General features: G+C 34.4%; 1 protein-coding gene across 2 annotated transcripts in view; it reads left to right on the top strand.

Annotated features, from left to right (window-relative positions):
- The window catches only part of LOC126823238 (serine/threonine-protein kinase NLK), a 59688-nt gene extending 41094 nt beyond the window's left edge, over positions 1-18594 (top strand). Inside the window, exons 6-10 of one of the 2 annotated variants that reach the window (XM_050551942.2) lie at positions 3022-3231; positions 12650-12838; positions 15503-15701; positions 16137-16233; positions 16880-18594. In XM_050551942.2, coding sequence (XP_050407899.1) covers positions 3022-3231; positions 12650-12838; positions 15503-15701; positions 16137-16233; positions 16880-16976 — 792 coding nt within the window. In that variant the 3' untranslated portion in view covers positions 16977-18594. Of the gene's footprint in view, positions 1-3021; positions 3232-12649; positions 12839-15502; positions 15702-16136; positions 16261-16879 lie in introns of both variants that reach the window. The other variant, XM_050551943.2, reaches the window with a different exon arrangement.
- The last annotated feature ends 1254 nt before the right edge of the window (positions 18595-19848 follow it).

Genomic DNA, 19848 nt, shown 5'->3' with positions numbered 1-19848 from the left:
TAAAATTAAACCATATGTTAGTCCCGAAATGACCTAGTTGTGTCGAGTGGACGTTAAAACCCCAATTCTCTCTGTCTCTAATTACAGTGTGTAACATCATATCTTAGAATCACATTAAAACTTCAAAACAATAATCATAGAAAACATTGATTTATATTGAAAGTTGTTCTATATTTTTATAATTTATTTAGTAGAACAAAAACCAACACAAAGAAACTAAAATCATAAAAATACAAAGCACAACGATAGCTAGCTTGATGTATGAATCAACAAACTTTCATTGTCTTAAACAGTATTGTTTGAGATAAAAGAAAAGAAATGTCGAAAAAGAATAATGCATAGATAAATACTAATCCACAATCAACGAACTTTTATTGTCTTAAACAGACTAAGTGATACACCATATTATATAGGCTACACTACGCTCCACACCGTCCTGAGTTTATGAATAGATTTTATTTGAACTTTGTTAATTTTACCATATTATATAGAAATATCGGCCTAAAGGCATGAAGATAAAATTGGTGATTATATTAAATTATACTAAAGATTGTACTAGGCTGACTAGAAACATTGTTAGTAGGCCACCCACAATAACACCTTGAGGCTCGATCAATTTAATTTGTTACACTGACATTTTTTCTATCGATTACAAACTTATAGGTCTGTTTTCCAGGTATGCATTTTTGCGGCTTTTCCACACACGTTTTTGCCAGCGAAAAAAGTCAGTCTAATGCAAACGTAATGAGACCGTTTCCATGTAACTTGCGTAAACGTGTACATGGAAATCGGGCTTAATTCTTGATGCAATGATACCCTTTTCAGAATCTTTAATTATTAGTGACTGACAAATAGAAAAAGTAAAAATTATATTCTGCGAAGCAGAGTTGAGAACCCCACTTGAAGGATCTATGATTTCAGTCATATGTGGTTGTATATTGTCATCGCTTCTGTCCGTGGACGCTCTAGAGGCTAAAGTCAATATCCGATTGACTTTAAATTTATACACAGTGTTTAAGGTCATGAGACAAAGAAGTCTATTCATTTTCAGTGATTTTCGATAATTACTGCCAGAGTTATAGCCCTTGATCACTTCAAAAAATCTTGTGGACACTCTAGAGGCTAAAGTTAATATCTGATTGACTTTAAATTGATACACAGTGTTTAAACATACATTATTCAAGAGCAAAATCTGCCTATTGCAGGTCTTTCTTTAGGCCTGAAATGTTTTCTAAAGTATTAATTAGACATTAATTAACTGATCCAGGCCTTAATCAACTCTCGATGGCATCAGATTTCTCCGATATTAAAAAGATTAGCATGGTTCAGCGATACTTTGATTTAATCAAATATGGAGGACCGAGACTTAGCTTCGATCAACCAGTACGGTGGTTGAAATTATTGCACACGTCTGTCAAACCTTCAAAGGCTAATATCTTCGCTTGCAATAGAGTAATTTGAATGAAATTTTCAAATTATTCATTTTACATCATCTACTTTCGAACTATTATAGAAAGAATGGGTAGTTCTTTATCTAAATCTTACATAATGTATCTTTACGGTCCTGAGACAAACAATCGAAACAAATTCTAATGATTTCTGACAATTATTTAAGGGGTTGTTACTCGTGTTGTAAATGTTTTCATTACTGACAAAAGAAAAATATGCGACAGCCCTTGTTGACTGCTGCTGCTGTGGGCGTATGTTTCGTTGCCTGGCAACCTATCTTCTATAGTGCAGAAAGTTCTGTCAGATTGACGATGACAATAATGGATTTTTAAGTTTCTATCATGCAGCCTGACATGAATATGAGACTTGTTAAATTATATAATATTGCCGGGAGATATTGTATTAAAATACTGTCTCATATTATCCATCACACCATTCATCACAATACACCAACCAGACAAATCAAAAAATAATTAGCCTACAATTTGTGATTAAAAAAAAAAACATTTTTGTTATGCCATGGTCACAAATGTCTTCCGGTACACGTGTACAACAGATGGGTTTTTATCAATTTAGAAATAAATTTAAAATTTCTCGTAAAATGACAGCCCTTTTATTTGTTAATTATTAAAATGTTTTTTAAGTTCGAGAATACGTTGTTCTAGTTTGAGATGTGACACGTGATTATGAAATGGGGTTTAGTTTAATGTCTTACTGTTCTGATTCAACGAAGACGGGCATACGGCATACGTGTGCTGCTATGAGGGAAATTTTGCCCGGACAGCGGCTCTATGGCCTACTTTTATTTTGAGTTCCAAATGTCAATGCTTCTTTTACGTGCATGCCACAACCCCAGTTTTTCCTCCAATCAGAACGACTATATGCTGTCCCTTCCCATGCCCTCGTTTTTTCCTCCCATCTGAACGACTATGCTGTCCCTTCCCATGCCCTCCGTCTTACTCAACTGATAACGGAGAACCATGCTGGAAAATCCTGATGAACTTTGTCGGACAATGCAGGGATCCAACACAGGACCTCAAGGTTAGCGAGTCAACGTCCTACTCACTGAGCCCCTATTTATGACTCCCGAGATATGACACAGGAAAGGTGTGAACCCGAAAAGGAAAAGTGTCATGTAGGAACTTAACTTTCTGGCATTTTATATTTTTTAATTACATTATTTATTATCTCATGGGGGTTGGATGGTCGAACGGTTAGCACGTGCGCTGTATCATAAGGCCTGTTATTGAGTCAACTGGTGTGGTTTCGAATCCCCGGTTGTACGTGACAAGGAGTAGGGTAGCCTGTCTAACCTGGTGGGTTTTCTCTGGGTCCTCCTGTTTCCTAACACTGCTAAAGACCCCTACGCGCAAGTGAATTATTGAAATGAAATTAAACCATATGTTAGTCCCGAAATGACCTAGTCTGTGTCGAGTGTAGGTTGAACCCCATTTCTCTCTCTCTCTCTCTATTAAACCACAGTGACCTCTCTCTCTCTCTCTCTCTCTCTCTCTCTCTCTCTTTTTTTTAATTACATTATTTCTTATCTCATAATTTGCGTTATTATTTCAGATCTGCGATTTTGGTTTAGCTCGAATTGAAGAACCTGATGAATCAGTTCATATGACCCAGGAGGTTGTCACGCAATATTATCGAGCACCAGAGATATTAATGGGTGCCAAACATTACAGTTCCGGTGTAGATATATGGTCCGTGGGTTGTATATTCGCAGAGTTACTTAGTCGAAGAATATTATTCCAGGCTCAAAGTCCCATTCAACAGGTAAGACGAGATCTTTAAATATCTTGTTATTAAATTATAAAACTATTTGTACTTTTACCAATTATTCCCCGGTTGTACGTGACAAGGAGTAGGGTCGCCTGTCCAACCTCGTGGGTTTTTACCGGGTCCTCTGGTTTCCATCCTGGGCTAAAGACCCCTACACGGAAGCGAATCGTTGAAATAAAATTGAACCATATGTTAGTCCCGAAATGACCTAGTTTGTGTCTTGTAGACGTTAATAACTAGAGGGTTTTATACCCTATTAAATACAGCCTAGCCCCTGTTTAAAACTAGAGGGTTTTATACCCTATTAAATACAGCCTAGCCCCTGTTTATAAATATAGCCCAGCCCCTGTTTACATAGAGGGTTTTCTATGTAAATGAATTAAAGGATATAGTTTAAATAAAACAATTTGAGACAAGTTTTGAGACAAGCTTTGTACCATGTCGAAGTCAAACAGAGTAAAATCTAGACACCATGACACTGGTAGATGAAAACTGTATTCACTTGTTTCTAGTGTCTGATTTATATAGAAATTAGACCACAGTGACCTAGATCTCTCTCTCTCTCTCTCTCTCTCTCTCTCTCTCTCTCTTTCTCTCCTATCTTAATTGAATCTGTAGTGAAGTTTTAATAGAATTGTGAAGATTTTTTCTACGTTACCCCTACCTTTACCTGTTGTATTAAAGTAACAAGATCCAAGCCAGAATAATTTGTCGTCATTCATCAGATTTTAATCATACGAAATATTGAAAATGCGTATTGAATAAGAAATTCCACAGAGTGTGATACGTATCACAGACAGAGGTATTCGACTGTGACCTTGACCTATTTATACTTGACAATACGTAATAGTCTATGATCTACAGTATATAGTGGTTAGTAGGGGAGTAGTCCTTACTAATCTTACACATTAGGACAAGGTACGAAAACAATCTTAAACATGCATTATGCAAGAGCAAAATCTGCTTATTACAAGTCTTTCTTTAGGCCTGAAATGTTATCTAAATTATCAATTAGAAATTAATTAACTTATCCAGACCATAATCAACTCTCGATGTCAAGGCTAGCCTTGGATGTTGGCTGGATTAGATTCCTATATGCCGCTAACGGCCATTGATAATTAAATAAAAAAAGTGGATAATCGAGACTATGCTGTTTATATTAATGATTTTAGTAATGATGACCGAGACTATGCGAAAAAATTTCACCCGCTTCTTTCTCGGCTCATTGTGGATCAATTTGACTGAAATTTTCAGCAAATTACCTTTACACTATCTAGTTTTTAACTATTATAGCGAAAACTGCCATCTCTTTATTTTATCTCCCATAATGTATCTTTAAAGGGTCATTATGGGAGATAAGATAAAGAGATGGCAGTTCTCGCTATAATACCCGGTAGTTAAAAAATAGATAATGGAAACATATGCTGTAAATTTCAGTCAAATTGCTTCACTCTGAACTGAGATATTAGTGATTTAATTTTAGGCTAGCCTCGGTCGTCATTACTAAAGTCAGTACGATAAAAAATATAGTCTTGTTTATCCATTTTTACGTTTAATTATCCGTCATAAAATGTATTCTAATCCAGGAAATATCGCAGGCTAATACATGTAATGGTATTGAGAGATGATTATGGTCTGGATAAGTTAATTAATGTCTAATTAAAAATTTAGATAACATTTCAGGCCTAAATAAAGACCTGCAATAGGCAGATTTAGCTCTTACATAATGTATGTTTAATAATGTTATATTTTTTATATTTAAATTCATAATATAAAACTCTTGATAGATATTGAAAATTAAACTATAAACGTTTGAGTAGAGTTTTTTTTATAAATACAATTTTTTTGTTCTCACATGATTTGAAAGTTAAAATCCATGATAGGAAAGTTTTTTATTATTCTATTTATCTAAATCATGAAGTAATTTTGGGTTTTATTTAAATCATGAAGTAAGTTTGGGTTTTATTTAAATCATGAAGTAAGTTTGGGTTTTATGTAAATCATGAAGTAAGTTTGGGTTTTATTTAAATCATGAAGTAAGTTTGAGTTTTATTTAAATCATGAAGTAAGTTTGGGTTTTATTTAAATCATGAAGTAAGTTTGGGTTTTATTTAAATCATGAAATAAGTTTGAGTTTATATTTTAATTGATAAAAATTTCAATCAATAGAAGAGGTTTTACACCAGGTGACAAACTGGGTGTGGTTAAAACATTCACCTGGGTTCGACTCAATAGATCTAGTTATCAAGTCATAATATCAATTCAAATAATGTGAAAAAACTAAATTTTATACGTGTACACAATTAAATTAAAGGCATTGATATCATTGAAGTTAAAACCTTAAAAATTATGCTGAAAGATTATCAGTTAAAATTAGTAACGTGCAAAACTTTCTGTCAGACTTGTTAGAAAAAGAACTTTAATCAAAAAAAGGTCTGTCATTAAGTCAACTGGCGTGGTTTCGATTCCCCAGTTGTACGTGACAAGGAGTAGGGTCGCCTGTTCAACCTTGTGGGTTTTCTCCGGGTCCTCGGGTTTCCTTCTACTGCTAAAGACCCCTACGCGCAAGCAAATTATTGAAATAAAAAACTAGACCCATGTGTTAGTCCCGAAATGACCTGGTTTGAGTCGAGTGGATGTTAAACCTCTCTCTCTCTCTCTCTCTCTCTCTTTCTCTCTCTCTCTCTCTCTCTCATCACATCTTAAGCCGAAAGAAAGACCGGACGCAGATTTAGCTCTTACATAATGCATCTTTAAAGAGAAGAAATATGATCCATTCCCGTTATTTTATTTATAGACGTATCGCATGGCCATCTCGTCCAGTAGAATCGTACACTTGTAGATTTAGAAGAGGATACATTAATAATAAATAAACTACAGTTACTCGTTTTCCGTACGTACATATAAACCATCATGCAATAACGGAATATGATTACAGCCAATCTACGTTCAGCTCATTTCTATCCCAGATAACAAGTTTTTTTTTTATTATTAGTTTTTAGTAGGCTGCAATCTGATCGGCAAAGGTTATGTAAAAAAAATTTTTTTAAAATTGTAAAAGTTGTTGAGTGCATCGTGCTGCTGAACATCTCTGGAAAGGTCTCCGAATAAAAGACAAATATTGATTTTTGGATCAAATGATAAAAACTAGACTTGCTGAAAACAAAATAATTTATTTATTCAAAATTTACGGCTACTCTGCTTTGATTTTCCAGAAGTAGAGTTGCTAAAAACAAAAAACTTATTTATCCAAAAGTTAACATTACTATCTTTCGATATATCCAGGCCACCATCTTTATATCTATCCAGAGAGCGGTTGGATGGTCGAATAGTTAGCATGTGCGAATTGTATCATAAGGTCAGTCATTGAGTCAGCTGGTGTGGTTTCTAAACACTGGTTGTACGTGACAAGGAGTAGGGTCGCCTGTCCAACCTCGTGGGTTTTCTCCAGGTCCTCCGGTAAAAACCCTACACGCAAGCAAATTATTGAAATAAAATTGATCCATCTGTTAGTCCTCAAATGACCTAGTTTGTGTTGAGTGGACGTTAAACCCCATTTTTCTCTCTCTTATTTATATCCAGGAACATCAATCTCAAGACTGTATCGAGCCAAGATTTTCTATATTGATAATCTAGATTACTTCTAAACTTTTTTCAACCCTCTATTTTTTGTCAATTTTATCTAAGATAAATAATTATTTTTGCAATAAATTTGATGCATAAAACTATCCATTTAAAAATAAAATAAAGTTACAATCAAATAGAATTTGAAAAAATCCAAATTTCAGATTATCTATTTAAGAATAGATAATATGAACTTTTTACTTATTTTCAACTCAATAAAACTATCCATTCTTTAAAATAAGATTACAATAAAATGAAATTTGAAATAATTAAAATATTTTACAAAATTTAAAATGTCAGACCAGTGATCTATTGGAATCTTCATTCTAAAAGCACAGTTTTGACCCCTGTACAAATATTAAACATTATACATCAATAATCAATTATGAATAATTGGACACAGAGTAGAAATTAACGCTATTAACGCAAGATTAAATGGTACCAATGTTACAGTGTAATGTTATAGAAAGATATGGACCGGTGCTTGACAATATTCAATGGGGTTGAATGACCGAATGGTTAGCATGCACCTGTTGTATCATAAGCTCTGTGTTTGAGTCAACTGGCATGGTTTTGATTCCCTGGTTGTACGTGACAAGGAGTAGAGTCGCCTGTTAACCTCGTGCATATTCTCCAGGTCCTTCTACTGCTAAAGACCCCTACGCACAAGTGAATTATTGAAATAAAATTGAACCATATGTTAGTCCCAAAATGACCTAGTTTGTGTCAGTGGAAGTTACTCTCTCTCTCTCTCTCTCTCTCTCTCTCTCTCTCTCCAGAGTTTAAACTGTTATAATATCTTAATTATTTATATTCTATTTTGTGTTTGTAAATATAAAGTTATTTATAGATTTAATAAGATATAAAAAAAAAAAAGAACCAATATTTAATTTGAAGTCTGACGATTGTTTATTTATGGAACAATAGTTGTGAAGAATACATTTAGACGGGAGTTTTGACAGATTCGTGTTCCGTACATTCATACGATGTCATTGTCTTGTTATTAGTGTTTACTCATCTGCATTATCAGACGTGGCATTCATACCGTCGCAAAAAATCAATCTGTCAGTTTATTTGTTCAAAAAAAAAAAAATATCGTAGAAAAAAAGAGGGGGGCTTTAGTTATTAGCTTTATCAGAGATTTGCAGTCGTCTCTGTTGTCGAATGATGTGGGTGAATTGTATGACATGTTTTCCCCCGGAACAATGAGTCAACTCGGACCAGAAACAAAGACTCCCTCCTCTTCTCTTTACTATCAATCAATTATGTTAATAGTTCCCATGGTAACATGTCCTCCAGGTCAAAGGTCGACCAGGAGTTAAGAAGAGTCAAAATGACAGGGATTTTCCCCCCATCTTTGTTTTATTGTCCCGGGGGTATGAAGGGTTATTATTAACGGATGTGTTGTCTTAATATGCTGTGCCGTTGGTTGGGTTCGATCTCCTCAATAAGACTACTGCCCTGGACGTTAATAAGCTTATTGTCTGATAGACCATATAAATCGAGCTCTATAGACCTTTTATATCCCTCCGCAACTAATAAAACAAAATATTTCTTAATATAATCTCCATCTTTTATTGTCATTCACCAAAATCTCGACACCGTCATACAAAAATATTCCCTGATTAATGAGAAAAAAGGACTTGATTTATTATTTTATTGTGTGAATTATGAAAGGCTGAAAGTACTTTAATTCAAGTCTGTTGTAGACGCATTGAATTAAAAATCCGCTAGAGAATGAATTGAATTAAATTCAAATTTTTTTTTTTTTTTTGAATAGGAATGAAAAATAATTTGAATTATTATTTGTGTAATTTATATTTCATAGTTTTAAGTTTTTATAGTGTCTTTTGTCTTCTATAGACAATACATGAACGTTATTCTATAGGTTCACTGCCGACACAAATAACAAACTTCTACACACAAAAATCTCCATTTATATCTTGAGGCTAAAAGACAAAGAATGTTCGAACGAGAAATAATTAATAAGTAGGCTTCAGACACATTCTATACAGCATGTATTTTCAGCAAACCTCCAGCATATTTTTTTTTCTCTCTCTCACTCTCTTCTGGTACTCTTGTTCTGTTCTGTGAGTCGTTGAGCTTTGTCGGAAATTTGAGAAAAATGGCTGCAGGGCTCCGATTGATTCCATTAACGTGAGATAGTAGGATTAGTAATTTCCTTAATGGCTAGTGCAAGAGTCTTGTGATTTCGCATAATTAGTTCTGGCTAAGCTGGCGTGTATAATATGGCCTCCCAACGAACAGCTGATAACTGATAATAATGGGTGAATGCGAATCTTTTGTTGATGATATCGAAGGAATATATAAAAACATCTGTCCATATCTCAAATATTACCCTAACCCCAAGATAATTAATTCTCTTCTGCCTTCTCCTCGCAATAATAATTAATCTTTTCTACTGTTTTAATATATATTTCTTACAAAACTATCAACATTTAATAATAGGCCTTCCTTGCAACATGGAATAATAGGCCTTCCTTGCAACATGGAATAATAGACCTTCCTTGCAACATGGAATAATAGGCCTTCCTTGCAACATGTAATAATAGACCTTCCTTGCAACATGGAATAATAGGCCTGACTCAAAAGGTATTAATTGGTGTATGTCTAATGGAGTACTGCCACAGGCCAAACTCAAAATCTATTGATAGGTTCAGAATAAAATAATGGAGAGAAGTAATTAAATCATTGATGTAGGTCAAAATGAAAGTTTGAATTGTTTTAATTTAATCTGATGTGACAAGTTAAATTCTTGTAATTCTTCATTAGCCCAGTCGATGCAGACAAGTAGGACTTTATCATTTACACACGGTCATAGCACACTGTTTACTGTATACCAGTCTTCATTAGCCCACTCGGGGGGTTGGATGGCCGAATGGTTAGCAAGCGCGTGCTGTATCATACGGTCTGTCATTGAGTCAACTGGCGGGGTTTCGATTCCCCGGTTGTACGTGTCAAGGAGTAGGGTTGCCTGTCTAACCTCGTGGGTTTTCTCCGGGTCCTCCAGTTTCCCCCCACTGCTAAAGATCCCTACGCGCGAGCGAATTATTGAAATAAAAAAATTAAACCATATGTTGGTCCCAAAATGGCCTAGTTTGTGTCGAGTGGACGTTAAACCCCATTTCTCTCTCTCATTAGCCCAGTCAGTGCAGAAAAGTAGGACGTTGAACCCCCATTTCTATTATAAGGTTGGTTGGTGTTAGAAACATTTTTCTCAACAAAACTGTTAAACATACATTATACAAGAGCTAAATCTGCCTATTGCGGGTCTTTCTTTAGACCTGAAATGTTATCTGAATTATTAATTAGACATTAATTAACTTATCCAAACCATAATCAACTCTAGATGGCATCGCTTGGATTAGGATCTGATTTGCTGCTCAACTTTCATTCATGATTTAATCATGAAATGGTTTTTATCGTATCGACTTTAGTAATGATGATCGAGGCTAGGCTGAAATTTCAATCGCTTTATTTCTCGGTTCAGAGTAGATCAATTTGACTGAAATTTTCATCAAATTCCCTTTACACTATCTAGTTTTTAACTATTATAGTGAGAACTGCCAGCTCTTTATCTAATCTCCCATAAGGTATCTTTAACATAAAATTTATTACTGTATATTTTTTTTCTTTCAACAAAATAAATTTTATAATAAATCTTTTGTACTTATACTTAATAACAATTAATTTAATGTTTTTAATTATTGATAAAAAGATTTATTTATTTTTTATGTCAGAAGAATCGAAAAAAATGAATACACAGCCGAGGATTAAAATTTGTGTGAATACATTTGCATTTTATCAGATATTTTGAGATTGTATCATAATATACACAAAAAATTGGAGATGTTGTTGTTTTTTTTAATTTTCTTGATTTATAATTATTCTTGATAAATTAATTCTGAAATAATTTAAGATTTAAATCATGACTAACACTGTAATTTAAATAAAATAGTTAATGACTAATTTTAAAAAGGAAATTTATCTTTTATTAAACATGCATTATGCAAGAGCTAAATCTGCCTATTGCATGTCTTTCTTTAGGCCTGAAATGTTTTCTAAAGTATTAATTAGACATTAATCGACTTATCCAGACCATAATCAACTCTCGATGGCATCAGATTTCTCGATATTAAATAGATTAGAATGGTTCAGCGATATTTTGATTTAATCAAATATGGAGGACCGAGACTTAGCTTCGATCAACCAGTACGGTGGTTGAAATTATTGCACACGTCTGTCAAACCTTCAAAGGCTAATATCTTCGCTTGCAATAGAGTAATTTGAATGAAATTTTCAAATTATTCATTTTACATTATCTGTTTTCGAACTATCATAGCAAGAATGATCAGTTCTTTATCTAAATCTTACATAATGTATCTTTAGATATTATGTTTTTATGAAAAGCCCCCCCAACAAATTATTATATTGTACGTATTTGTGGGGGTGGGGAAGAATGCGTGATCTAGCGGTTTAACGTGTGCATCATTGAGTCAAGTGGCATGGAGTTGATTCCCCACTTGAACGTGACAAGGAGTAGGGTCGTCTGTCCAACCTCGTGGGTCCTCCGGTTTCCTCCCACTGCTAAAGACCCCTATGCGTAAGCGAATTATTGAGTCGATTGGATGTTAAACCTTGTTTCTCGATGGGGTGTGGAGGTTGTTTATGTGGATAATATAAGAGGAGTAACAGTTAAAAATAGAATTAAATCAAAATATTATGTTTTGATAAAAAAAAACCCAACAGATTATTAAGTTGTTGGTATGCGTGGTGGGTGTATACTGTTTATAGGGATAAATAAAGAAGTAAGAATTAAAAATAGAACTAAATAACCATCACGACATATAAATAATTCTATATGTGATTTTACTACCTGCGTTCAAAAAACATAAATACAAATAACCATGACAACATATTATAAATATTTCTACATGTGACTCGACTACCTGTGTTCAAAAAAACATAAATAAAAGAAAATACAACCTTTATTTACAATGATTTCAATATTTTTACTAGGCTTTGTTTGTATTTTATGGCCATCCTTGATAAAAGTTAATCTTGCTTCACTTAATGATTCTAATCACCAAATATCATGACACAGGGATTATATAGCACTCATTTGATTATATTTATAAGTTGATCGTAAACCCATCCAGATGTCTTCATCATAGTCACACATCAGATAATTCTGTATGTAATGTCATTTAGGTTAGATTATTTTTTTAAAGATGATTCCTTGCTTGTACATGACAAGGAGTTGGGTTGCCTGTCCAACCTCGTGGGTTTTCTCTGGGTTTCTGGTTTCCTCCCACTACTAAAGACACATACGCGCAAGTGAATTATTGAAATCAAATTGAACCATGTGTTAGTCCCGAAATGACCTAGTTTCTCTCGTGCTCTCTCATTTTAGTTGGGTTTAATGGAGGCAAGAATTAGGTCATCAGAAGTCTTGTATTAGCTTAAGGAAATAGCGTCAAAAAGCTTCCATTCCCTTTATTTTTGAATAGACTTTAAACTACATGTATTTTGTATGTCATGAAGCATATGCTCTAAATATAGAATAATAGGTGCACCTCGCTATTTTTCATATTTAACTGTCAACATGTCCATAATCTTGTTGTTTATTTATGATTAAATTGTCACTTTGTAAAGTGCCCTTGAACATATTATATGAAAGGGCGCACTATAAATATATACTATAATAATAATAACAATTTAATTCCCGCATGTCATTTATAATTTTTTATTTTTTGTTTATTTTTAGCTTGATCTCATTACGGATTTACTCGGAACTCCTGCTCTACATGATATGAAAACAGCATGTGAGGGTGCTAAGGCTCATATTCTTCGACAAGCTCATAAACATCCTTCATTAGCTGCTTTATATACACTATCCAATCAGGCCACGCACGAAGCTGTTCATTTATTATGTAGAATGCTGGTTTTCGATCCCGTAAGTACTTAATTTAAAATTTCCTGAAATAAATTTCGATCGGTTATCTCAGGGCTGGAAATAGTGATTTTAATGCTACCTGACAAAATGTCCGACACAACTGAACTAGTACCTGTCGTTAAATTTGTGCATATTTAAAATTTTTTGAAATAAATTTTGATTGGTTCCCTCAGGGCTGGAAATAGGGATTTTAATGCTATCTGATAAAATGTCCGACACAACTGAACTAGTACCTGTCGTTAAATTTGTGCATATTTAAAATTTCTTGAAATAAATTTCGATTGGTTCCCTCAGGGCTGGAAATAGGGATTTTAATGCTATCTGATAAAATGTCTGACACTACAATATGACAGACACGAGAGAGATTATATCTGACAAAGTGTGAATTCAAGGCTTGGGATCACTGAGTTTGCCAGACTATGTTCCAGGAAAACTGGGGGAGTTGGGTGGGCGAATGGTCTATCGTAGACACTTGAGATCATAAGTCAAGTGGCGTGGTTTCGATTCCCAGATTGAATGTGACAAGAAGTAGGGTGGACTGCCTAACCTCGTGGTTTTTCTCTGAGTCCTCTGGTTTCCTCCCACTGCTAAAGACCACTACGAGCAAGCAAATGTAATCAAAGTGTACCATATGTTAGTCGTGAAATGACCGAGGTTGTGTCAAGTTGATATTAAACCCATTTCACAAATTGTAGCATATGTTAGTCGTGAAATGACCTAGTTTGTGTGGAATTGATATTAAAGCTATTTCACAAATTGTAGCATATGTTAGTCGTAAAATGACCTAGGTTGTGTCGAGAGAATATTAAACTCTATTTTTTTCTTCCTGTCTACTGTCTACAATGATTTATAAATGTTTTAATAAATCTGATGTAATCAGGTAAAAATACCTGGGCCCTTATTCACGAAAACTTAAACTAAGTTACAACCGGAATTTTAAGAAATACTGCAACTACATTAAATATATATACAAATTGATTTTACTGGTCAGCCAATCGAATTGCAGTATTTCTTAAAATTTTGATTGTATCTTAGTTTAAGTTTTCGTGAATAAGGGCCCTGGTGTTTGAAGATCTGAGGAACTTTAACTAAGATTTGAAACTAAGATTTAACAATAGAACTAATGCAGGGGGGTTGGATGTTCGAATTGTTAGTGTGTGTGCACTGTATCATAAGGTCTGTCATTGAGTCAACTGGTGTGGTTTTGATTCCCAGGTTGTACGTGACAACTACTGCTAAAAAGACCCCTACGCGCAAGAGAATTATTGAAATAAAATTGAACCATATGTTAGTCCCGAAATGACCTAGTATGTGTCATGTTTACGTTAAACCCCATTTCTTTCTCTCTCTCCCTCTAATTAAATCAGATTTAACAAATAGAACTGGTTTCGTGCATAAAAACAAATAGAGCGAAGAGATACAAGTAGATTTTGATATTCTTTCATGTCAGGAACTAATTTAACTTCATTAACTCACGTCTGCTGCATAATCAGCATTCGTAAAACAATTGCAACAACACAAAACTACTCAGATTGCAAATCGTACACCGCACATTGATGATAGCAAAACAATTGATTTTTATTTTGTCTGGGTCAGGATTTTGAACGATAGAATTAAAAGCATACAACATTAACGCGCTTCAGTGATCAAATAATTTGAATCTTGTGCTATTATGAAATCGATGTCGACAGACAACCAATGGAAATTTAGAAACATTTATTTGTGAATTATTGACAGAGTTTTTTTTTGTTTTATAAAGAGAACTTAACAAGATGGAATTTGATTGAATTTCTTTGATAAACATCTGATGTGTCTGCTTGAGACACAGAGAATATTTTATTAAAGGAACAATATGGCAGAATAAAAGTTGACTCTCTTGTCACACATAAATATGGACTGGCCTCATTTCACCCCTAATAAAAATAGAGAGAAATGGGGTTTAATATCCACTGACACAAACTAGGTCATTTCAGAACTAACATATGGTTAAATTTTATTTCTATAATTCGCTTCCACCTACGGGTCTTTAGCAGTGGGAGGAAACAAAATTTTGTATGGATGGACAGGACCATACTCCTTGTCACATGTCACATACAAGAGGTGTTTGTGTCCAGTGGACCTTAAACCCCACCCTCTCCCTTTCTCTCTCTCTCTTGGCTCCGGGTCCTCCGGTTTCCTCCCACTGCTAAAGACCCCTACGCGCAAGCGAATTATGTAAATAAAATTAAACCATGTGTTAGTCCCGAAATGACCTAGTTTGTGTCGAGTGGACGTTAAACCCCATTTCTCTCTCTCTCTCTCTCTCTCTCTCTCTCTCTTGGGTTAGGGGGATGGCTGAATGGTTCGCTTGTGCGTGTTGTATCATTAGGTCTGTCATTGAGTCACCTGGCGTGGTTTCAATTCCCCGGTTGTACATGACAAGGAATAGGGTTGCCTGTACAACCTCGTGAGTTTTCTCCGGTTTCCTTCTACTGCTAAAAAAAAAACCTATGCGCAAGCGAATTATTGAAATAAAATTGATCCATGTGTTAGTCCGAAATGCCCTAGTTTGTGTGGAGTTAAACTCTCTCTCTCTCTCTCTCTCTCTCTCTCTCTCTCGTTGCAGAACAGTAGGATGTTAAAAACCCAGTTTCATTTCAATATGTTTTGTTTTTTTATTTTCAGGATAAAAGGATAAGTGCAAGTGATGCATTAGCTCATCCCTTCTTAGATGAAGGTCGATTAAGGTATCATTCTTGTATGTGTAAATGTTGTACAAACTCTGCCAATGGCCGACATTATACCACTGAGTTTGATCCAGTGTGCTCCTCGCCTTTTAGCTATACATTTGAAGATGAATTAACGTCTGTTTCAAAGGTCAAAGGTGAGCGAATAATTATTTATTTATTATATGGGATGATAATAGTTCTACCTTGCCGTGAAAAGGAGAGAGTTGCAGTGGCTCAATGAGTAAGATGTTGGCTCGCTAACCTGGTGGTCCCGTGTTAGATTCAAGTATTGAGCGAAAAAGTGTGTCAGAATTTTCTGGCATTGTTCCATGTTGTCAATGGAGAAAGTCTTTCGGATGTGACGAAATACTGAGGTCTTGTGTACACATTGGCGCACGTAAAAGAGCCCTTGTCAGTTGGAATTCGATATCAGATCAGGCAATAGTGGCGCTATCCGGGTAAAATTTCTGTAATAGCACACTGCATGTCGTACGCCCATCTAAATTTGCCCAGTCAGAGCAGAACAGTAGGACATAAAACCCCATTTATTTTCATTTCATTTCTGTTGAAACTTGTATTTTTCTTTTCAGAAAAACTCCACAAATTTATATCCGAGCAACAACAGAAAAACAAACGAGTGCCTCTGTGTTTAAATCCTAATTCCCTCTCCTTTAAAACGTTCCAGAAGTAAGTTAGGCAGTCATACTTGATCAGGTCTTGTATCTTTTCTCTGACTTATTTTTATTATTAAACATACATTATGCAAGAGCTAAATCTGCCTATTGCAGGTCCTTCTTTAGGCCTGAAATGTTATCTAAATTATTAATGAGACATTTATTAACAAAACAAGACCATAATCAACTCTCGATGGCATCGGATACTCAAGATTTTAACTAGATTAGAACAGTTCGCCATTTAAAAATTTAATTTAAAAATGGGAAAGGGAGACTAAGTCGCAAATATACCAGTGCCCTGGTTACCACTATGCACACATCTTGTTAAAAGTACAGTGATAATTTGGTTCAGAGTGAAGTAATTTGAATGAAATTTCCTTTTTTTATCATCTATTTTTGAATTATTATAGCAAGAATGACCAAATCTTTATTAAACTCTTAACTAATGTATCTTTAAATTACAATTTTTTTTTTTTTTAAACTTATTGTAATTTTTGATAAATAGTGTAAATTCAAAATCCCAATTGTCTTGGTCTTAAGTTGAAAAACTGTGGAAACATGTTGTGGGGTTCGTTAAAAAGATCGTTAGCATTTGGGTTTTCACGAATTATGTTCATGACTATCTTGAATTTAACCTGATATTTGTTTCATAATTTCAGTGTGAAAGGTCGAAAAACGGCCAGAAGTCATTCTCAACAAGGTTCCAGTACTTCGAATAAATCAGCAAGAGGATCAAATTTAGCGTATGGTTGTTAAATCACTGCTGATTGGCTCGTTAAACAAATGTAGATCGTGGTTGATAACGGACTGAAAACTGAATTGTGTCGTGTCTTTTAATCCAAATCTTCAACCACAGTGAAAAATGAAAGACGGTGAATGAAACCAAAAATAGTTCAAAAATGGATATCACGCCAGTATAGACTTGGCACATCAGCCATGTAATGAACCGTTGCTACGCAAAGCCATAGACATTTATAATGAATGTTTTGATTGGTTATTTTGACTATTATGTCATAAGGACAGATTCAATTGGTGGATATTTAAAATAGAGAGCAAGTGAAGGTGCTGTTTTTTTTTTGTTTATTCATATTGCTCAGATTATTAATGTCATCTGGTTTTGCGTGTGTGAATATTTCGCGAGAGTTCTTAATATCCGCAAGACTTGTTGTAGGCCTACCGGTATCCATGGTGATGATGGATTAAATATGGCAAAGGAAGACCGAGAAGAAAAGGCATCTTTCCCACGTTACTAGGATCACTCCAGACAAGATTTTTAATTTTAGGATTGTTTATTTGAATTTTATGTAGTAACTTAGAAGAGGCTGTTATTAATATTTTACGTTACGAACTCTGACTCCTTGAATTGGAGGCCTTAGTAATACACAATTCACGAGACGCACTAATGATATTTCTTAACGGAACAGCGAAATAGTAACCCACTCATTTCCTACCCTGAAATGTGAGAAAACAGAAAGAAAGCGAAGAAGATGTACTTTGTCTGTGAAATGATAGTGTCATGTTATAAGGTAATTCAAGCAAGGAGTTGTCAGTGTAACGTGAAATGTTAAAATTGGAAATAATACGAGGCCCGAAGTTAGTAGGTTGAATGTTGTGATATATGAAATATTAATCCTGTGTACAGATTTACGGAGAATTTTGTCTGTAGGTGTGTCTTACTATAACATGGTGAAGGATTTTTTCTTTTTCTTTTTTTTTTTGGGTGAAAATATTTGGACTGTTTATGGTTAGCCTGTTTGTAGGAAATGTAAATATATATATATATTTTGTGACTGACGAGGGTCAAGGGATTGGTTGTGTTTTTATTGGGTTCCGAGTTCATCACTGTGTGTTGACATATATATATTTGTATGTAGTCTACACCAACCAGACGCTTGAAAAAATATGTAGTCTACAACAACCAGGCATGTTATTCTCGTAAACTGAAGCTAAATTATTTTTAGAATTTGTATCAAAATTGTAACTTTTGGCCATTGGAAAGGCTAGATTAATATTTTAGAAAGCAGGCATTTCATTGGTCAAAATTAAAATTTGTATCAAATGGTTAACTTCTGGCCAATGCAATTACTTAATTAATTTTAGTTTTCGTGAATAAGCCAGTTGTTATTAACGTAAATTCCAATAAATGATACTATGTATCTAATGAATTAAAAGGTCATGACCTCATTGGTGCGCAGGGGTACAAATAAGGGTTAATTTTGATAAATCTAAACTCTAAATTTAAATCCCAAATTAAAGAAGTTGAAACCATTACAGATTGAATGTTCACGAGTACAATATTTATTTGACTTTTGCCACGATTTTACTGGCATCGGGTATCAGACAAGATATGAAATAAAAATATATTAGAACTTTTTGTGATGGCATGTTTGTTTGCATTGATCTCTACAGTATTCTTGGTGAAAGGAGTCTTGTCGCAAAGCTTAAAATAAACACGCCTTCAAACAATTTATTTAAAACACAGATCTTATTTCGTGTCGTTAATTTATAGTTCAAAATTTCGTTTTTACTTGTCTTTACTACACTAGGATCTGGAAGAGTTGTTATCATTGATGTGTACTGGATGATGTGAGGGATTAGTCAATGAAAAGATCTGTTACGGCAAGCTTTTGGCTTGTGGTGCACGGAAGTGTGGGTAATCCACTAGAAACATCAGTGCTGATTGGTTAATCAAATGTCTGACATCATAGGGTCAAAAGCTGCTTGTACGACATCTGACGCGACCTTCCACTACAACTGGTCAGATCTTCATGTAGTAGAAGCCATGAAAATTATAAAAAACGAAACGAAATATAGATCTGTATTGTAATCAGATTGGCCTTCAATGTACACAAATGAAATGTACAGATTGGTTCATTTGTCATCTGAAGGGGTGGAAATCTCTGTGATGGTCTCTTAGATTTTTCTTCTGGAATATGTATTAAATTATTAAAACCTTCCAATGGTTGTCAAGGATACGGACCAGTAATTAAAACAACAAGCAAATTGATCTACTTTCACTTTCAGGGGTAATAATTATTATTATTATTATAGTGTGTAGTATATTCTATATATGGTATGAATGGGTTGTTTATAAAATAAAAGAATGTATTTATAGTAGTAGTGACTGATAAAAACCATACCAAAACAAATATTCTGATTCCGCAGATGGGTGTCACGGTATCGCTATTGGTCTAAATGACATCTCATAAACATCACGTCATTTCACCTCATCACGTTAAGTGATTGTATGATTATCCAGTATCTTTTATGACTGTCATTTACCATTATCAGGTTTCATATTTGATAATTGAGCCTACGGTACATTTCTACCTTTGTTACCGTGTGTAACTCAGAGAAAACATTTCCGTGCGGTAATTCGTGAGGCTGTCTTTAGTTTGTGAAATATAAACAGGTCAAGCATCTTTTTATTAAAGCGACGCAGAATTATCCGTGAATCAGAATATTTTGTTTTTCTATGGCCTTATATTGGTATTTTGTATGTGTTTTATGTATTATTGAGGCCCATGGCTTCACGTGAAAATGAACTTTAGTTTAAATGTATATGTTTAAAACTCACTGACAATGCAAAGTACTAAGGACTATGTGAAACGTTCTTTCATTAGCTAAT

The sequence above is a fragment of the Patella vulgata genome, chromosome 6 (genome assembly GCF_932274485.2).
Source record: "Patella vulgata chromosome 6, xgPatVulg1.2, whole genome shotgun sequence".
NCBI classification, from domain to species: domain Eukaryota; kingdom Metazoa; phylum Mollusca; class Gastropoda; family Patellidae; genus Patella; species Patella vulgata.
Note: the sequence above shows the minus strand (reverse complement) of the source record. Positions and strands in the feature narration are given on the sequence as shown.